This window comes from Procambarus clarkii, chromosome 22 (assembly GCF_040958095.1).
Source record: "Procambarus clarkii isolate CNS0578487 chromosome 22, FALCON_Pclarkii_2.0, whole genome shotgun sequence".
NCBI classification, from domain to species: Eukaryota; Metazoa; Arthropoda; class Malacostraca; order Decapoda; family Cambaridae; genus Procambarus; species Procambarus clarkii.
In genome coordinates this window covers 16,886,052-16,892,364 of record NC_091171.1, presented here as the reverse complement: position 1 = coordinate 16,892,364, position 6,313 = coordinate 16,886,052, and the positions used below count along the sequence as shown (strand labels likewise).

The 6,313-nt window shown below is 45.4% G+C and overlaps 1 protein-coding gene across 1 annotated transcript in view; it reads right to left on the bottom strand.

The window, feature by feature from the left end:
- Positions 1 to 345: 345 nt before the first annotated feature.
- LOC138367424 (uncharacterized) overlaps positions 346 to 6,313 on the bottom strand; it is a 46,420-nt gene continuing 40,452 nt past the window's right edge. The window contains exons 3-4 of the mRNA XM_069329073.1: positions 4,135 to 5,292; positions 346 to 452 (exon numbers count right to left, since the gene is read on the bottom strand). Of these exons, the coding sequence (XP_069185174.1) occupies positions 346 to 452; positions 4,135 to 5,292 (1,265 nt within the window). The remainder of the gene's footprint in view (positions 453 to 4,134; positions 5,293 to 6,313) is intronic.

Below are 6,313 nucleotides of genomic sequence, written 5' to 3'. Positions count from 1 at the left end.
CATGATTACACCCAAATCCGTTTTTTTCCACTTTATTTATATATACAAAAGTTCTTACAATCTTGTAAAGGAATTAGCTTGCATAGCGTTTCAGACGGGTCCTTAATCCTAATTTTCCCCGAAATACCTGGTTGATGGGGTTCTGGGAGTTCTTCTACTCCCCAAGCCCGGCCCGAGGCCAGGCTTGACTTGTGAGAGTTTGGTCCACCAGGCTGTTGCTTGGAGCGGCCCGCAGGCCCACATACCCACCACAGCCCGGGTGGTCCGCCACTCCTTGGAGGAAACAATCTAGTTTCCTCTTGAAGATGTCCACGGTTGTTCCGGCAATATTTTATTTGTTCTTTTTTATGTTCCGGGAATATACGAACTTAGCTTCATTAAATAACTATTTTCTGTAGCCCATTGAAAGAAATGATTTACATCACATTGGAGTTTTGCTGTGTCCTTATACCCTGCTGAATATAGAAAATGACAGTTTCATTGTTCAATATAGCTTTATGTTCATTTCAACTTTTTCTATAACAACAGTAAAGACAGTAAAGATACAAATACCAACTAGATCTCTACTATAACAGACCTGGTAAAATTATTGATGCACCCAGCTGTACCTAGGTACATTGTGTTGACAGAGCCAGGTGCGCTCTGAAGCAAGTACCCTCATAGTTGACAGTAACAAAGTCAACTCCTGGTTCTGTATTGTGTGAATATTTGATAACATTTAGACTAATACTAAACTTAAAACAAGTGTTTTAGCCAATATTACACCGTTTTGAGATTTGAATTCCCCGTCAAAAAGTATAAAGCCAAGAACCATCACCACTGTTACTTGTCCCAATATAAACAATGTACGAACTTTCCAACAAAGGCATGTTTGCAATATACTCTGAGTATGTTTATAGTTTTCATGGCAAAAATATATTATCTGGCAAATCTCTAATATTCACGATATTTTGAGTGAAATCGTCGAAGAAAAACTAATTTGTTTACAACTAACAGATTTGTTTTCAAATCTTAACATGTACTTAAATACATATAGACTGTAAAACATATGTTTTTGTTTCAGCCAATACATATAGACTCTAATACCATGAAAAACACAATACTTGGTCATAATTTAATATTCAAATTAATTAAAAGGTGGCTATAGGTCCTTAACTCAAATATTACATTTCCAATTCAAACTCGGCGTCGAATCCTCCATTGATTTTCACATAATGGTATCACGCCATTGTGATTTCCAAGTAGGTGTGTGTAATATATTTGTGTGGCCTACCTTTATAGTGTTGTGTTTGGCCTGGTGTCTTTTTCTTCCCACTCGACACCAAGATGAAGAAGATTTTTGTTTTAGGTCTACAAAGCTCCAAGATGAGATTATTTTTACCTCCAACATTTTTACTTTACAAGTTACCCTTCCCAGCACACTCCCAGATCACTAATTTACTCTCTCCAGTAATTTAAACCATGACAAAATATTTTAACAACATTGTTCCATCCACTGATGCTGCGAGATTAATACTCCCCCCCCCCCTACTCCTCCTCCTTGTCCTAGTTAGTGTACTACGTCACTAGCATATAAATATAAAAAAAAAAATTATCATACCTGTCCGTTGTCTACGGATGATACTGCGTTTGATTTGTCATATTTGTCATGCATGGCATTTGTACCAATTACCGTAAACAATACTTCACTGATGACGCATCTTAAGCAAAACGCCACCTACGGCTCCCCATTTCCATCCATTACGTTGTTCAAGTTACTGACAGTAAGATTTGGAGGTGCAACTCCACAAGCACAGACAGGTAAAGACACACAGCCAATCTGGGTCCTGGGGGCAAGGGGGCAAGGAGGCCGTCCGTCGAGTAGACGCCAACGGTCCTGGACGAGCTCGTCTTGGCGGGGACATGGTATTAACATAACCAGCCGCCTCCTGGATCGCTGGGGGTCCTATGACATACCTTTCCACTCTCAGTCCCCCCAGTGACATGGGCTACAACAGTTGCCCCTGTATCTACCTCCCTCTCACCAACAGTCAGTCAGTCCTGAGCGTTATAACAGCAGCCCTTTTCTGTCTTTTTTTCATCTACAACGGCCCCTCCAACACTCACTCCCTTTCATAGCCTATTCCAACAGGCCTCTTTATGCTCGACTCCACCCAACAAGTATGCCTTTCAATGAGCACAATATTCGATACCGTTTAGCTGTCACTGGGTCTTGTCCCTAGAAGCAACCTGAAGGAGGGATCCTACTGACGGCTGGTTGGCTAGAAAGAACAGGCAGCAAATGGTAAATGAGCCACGGAGGGGCAATCGATTGTTTGGGTGTCATGGTAATTAACAATTGCAATGCACTAGGCAGTGGTGCGGAGGAAGCTGATTCCATACACAGTTTCAAATAGAGATATGATATAGGCTCAGGAACCTGTACACCAGTTGATTGACAGTTGAGAGGCGGGACCAAAGAGCCGAGGCTCAACCCCCGTAAGCACAACTAGGTGAGGACACACACACACACACAGCCATGTGGTCAATGGGAGACACACACAGCCATGTGGTCAATGGGAGACATACACAGCCATGTGGTCAATGGGAGACATACACAGCCATGTGGTCAATGGGAGACATACACAGCCATGTGGTCAATGGGAGACATACACAGCCATGTGGTCAATGGGAGACATACACAGCCATGTGGTCAATGGGAGACATACACAGCCATGTGGTCAATGGGAGACATACACAGCCATGTGGTCAATGGGAGACATACACAGCCATGTGGTCAATGGGAGACACACACAGCCATGTGGTCAATGGGAGACACACACAGCCATGTGGTCAATGGGAGACACACACAGCCATGTGGTCAATGGGAGACATACACAGCCATGTGGTCAATGGGAGACATACACAGCCATGTGGTCAATGGGAGACATACACAGCCATGTGGTCAATGGGAGACATACACAGCCATGTGGTCAATGGGAGACATACACAGCCATGTGGTCAATGGGAGACACACACAGCCATGTGGTCAATGGGAGACACACACAGCCATGTGGTCAATGGGAGACACACACAGCCATGTGGTCAATGGGAGACACACACAGCCATGTGGTCAATGGGAGACATACACAGCCATGTGGTCAATGGGAGACATACACAGCCATGTGGTCAATGGGAGACATACACAGCCACACAAACACAGAGACGGGCGAGGTCAATCTTGCCTTAACAAGAGGCGGGGGTGAAAGTGGGTGTGTTAGCGAGGCACTCGACGAAGGCGGCTACACTGAACCAGATTTGATCTACACCTTTTATGTAGTGTTATAAGAGAAGCCCATCGGGCGATTCTGGTACCGTTAGTGACTTGTTTGGTACGATGTGGGTCTACCTGACAGATGGTCCCTGTGATCTGCTCTGATATCCTGGTCTTGTTGATAACAAAATCTACCTCCACGCGCAATCAAAGTCATGGAAATGATTTCTCCAGATGCTGGGAAGCCTGCTCTTTCATAGGAGTTTCGTGGGCTTTTTACAGCCCCCAATCAGATCATCAAATTAACCTGCCCAAATTTGCACAGTAGAATAATAACATACTGGAGCGAAAGTTATGGAAGGAAATGCAGAATAGAACCAGTGAGGAGGCGAGGTGCCCATAGGTACAATCAGAGAGCCCAACCCGGCCTCTTACAAATTACGTCGCTATTCGCTCGTATGCGCTACGGCCAAAAATGGTCGTAATTTAAAAATGAAAAATAATTGATTTTTTTTTTATTTTTCCAAAATAACAAGTTAAGGGTCCTCTGGTAGGTTAGAAGGGCAGGAAGTTCTCCTAAGGTGTCAAAACGTCATGAAAACTGTTAATTGAAAGTTTCCTAACCTAACAGCATAAGCCAGAGGACCCAAAACAGAAAACGGGACAGTACGTCACTTTCGTGAACCGATTTCATTTGGAATTAAGTAGATTTTTACCCTGAATGCGCATACGAGCGAAAAGGGACGTAATTTGTAAGAGTACGGGTGGAACAGCAGAAGTTCACGGTTGTTCAATACACTCCCAGCAAGCATTAGAAATATTGCCGGAACAAAGAAGGACTTCAAGAAAAATTATATAAGTTCTTGCAAAAAGTGGCCAACCTTCCGGGCTGTAGTGTGTATGTGGGGCCTGCGGATAACTGCAAGCAACAGCCTGTTGGACCAAGTTATTACAAGTCGAGTCTGGCCCCAGGCCAGTCTCGAGGAGTAGAACTCCCGAGACCCTCTCCAGGTATGTTCCAGGTAAGACCAGATCATTTAGGCCTAGGCCTGATTCTACTCTAAATTTAACACCTCTGTGCAGACCTCCAGTGTGTATTCCCTCGTCACACAATTCAAAAAAGGTGGAGGGGTCGGCTACAGCCATCCCAGATACACTCACAAGCTTCCTGCTTGCTTCACCTGCCACACTCACAAGCTTCCTGCTTGCTTCACCTGCCACACTCACAAGCTTCCTGCTTGCTTCACCTGCCACACTCACAAGCTTCCTGCTTGCTTCACCTGCCACACTCACAAGCTTCCTGCTTGCTTCACATGCCACACTCACAAGCTTCCTGCTTGCTTCACATGCCACACTCACAAGCTTCCTGCTTGCTTCACATGCCACACTCACAAGCTTCCTGCTTGCTTCACATGCCACACTCACAAGCTTCCTGCTTGCTTCACATGCCACACTCACAAGCTTCCTGCTTGCTTCACATGCCACACTCACAAGCTTCCTGCTTGCTTCACATGCCACACTCACAAGCTTCCTGCTTGCTTCACATGCCACACTCACAAGCTTCCTGCTTGCTTCACCTGCCACACTCACAAGCTTCCTGCTTGCTTCACCTGCCACACTCACAAGCTTCCTGCTTGCTTCACATGCCACACTCACAAGCTTCCTGCTTGGTTCACATGCCACACTCACAAGCTTCCTGCTTGGTTCACCTGCCACACTCACAAGCTTCCTGCTTGCTTCACCTGCCACACTCACAAGCTTCCTGCTTGGTTCACATGCCACACTCACAAGCTTCCTGCTTGGTTCACATGCCACACTCACAAGCTTCCTGCTTGATTCACCTGCCACACTCACAAGCTTCCTGCTTGCTTCACATGCCACACTCACAAGCTTCCTGCTTGCTTCACATGCCACACTCACAAGCTTCCTGCTTGCTTCACATGCCACACTCACAAGCTTCCTGCTTGCTTCACATGCCACACTCACAAGCTTCCTGCTTGCTTCACCTGCCACACTCACAAGCTTCCTGCTTGCTTCACCTGCCACACTCACAAGCTTCCTGCTTGCTTCACATGCCACACTCACAAGCTTCCTGCTTGCTTCACATGCCACACTCACAAACTTCCTGCCCAACCACTTGGGCTGGACGGTAGAGCAACTGGTCTCGCTTCATGGGGGTCTGCGTTCAATCCCCGACCGTCCAAATGGTTGGGCACCATTCCTTTCCCCCCGTCCTGTCCCTGATCCTTATCTTGACCCCTTCCCAGTGCTATATAGTCATAATGGCTTGGCGCTTTCCCCTGACAATTCCCTTCCCTCCACAAGCTTCGTGCTTGCTTCACACGTCACAAGACGTGTGAAGGATTGTTTTGTGATTGATGTAATCATTACAGGTGTTCTTACAACAGGTGTTGGGCAGCTTTTCTACAATAATTATACCAACTAAGAGATGTAGAAAAAATATACCAACTCGTCACTAGCTCTATTATATGCATTTCCTGTCGCATCTTCCTCTCCATTTAAAAAGTAAGCTGTTATTTTGTTGTGCATAGTTTGAGACCTAATCTCCGAGTATCTTCCATGTATATATTATCTGATACCTCTCTACTTCTTCTTCTTCTTTCTAACGAGCCCATTTTGAGTGCTTTGCGACGGTCCCAATAATTTAGGTGCTTTACCTTGTCTATGCGAGTCTTGTATATTCTCTACATTCCCTGTATTTGCTAAATCTCCCCTGCTATGAAGGGGGGAAGTGAGTACCAAGCAGTACTCAAGGAGGGAAGTTAGTTTAGTTCCTTTATTATGCACCCCATACCCATCTTGTGGGCGGTAGTGGAAAGGGTTACAGAGGCACATAATGGGCTCAGGGACTGAACCCCACAATTCATTTAGCTAAGCAAGTTACAATCTTGATGAGCTAGTTACAAAATTCAGTATAAGTCGTCACATCATCAATGGGTTCGAGATCGATCACAAATACAGTTACGCAACTGACATATGTGGAGAGCTAATGTCACAATTGATATGTTTGTCCTGCACACCGCCCCCCATCCAGTGGGC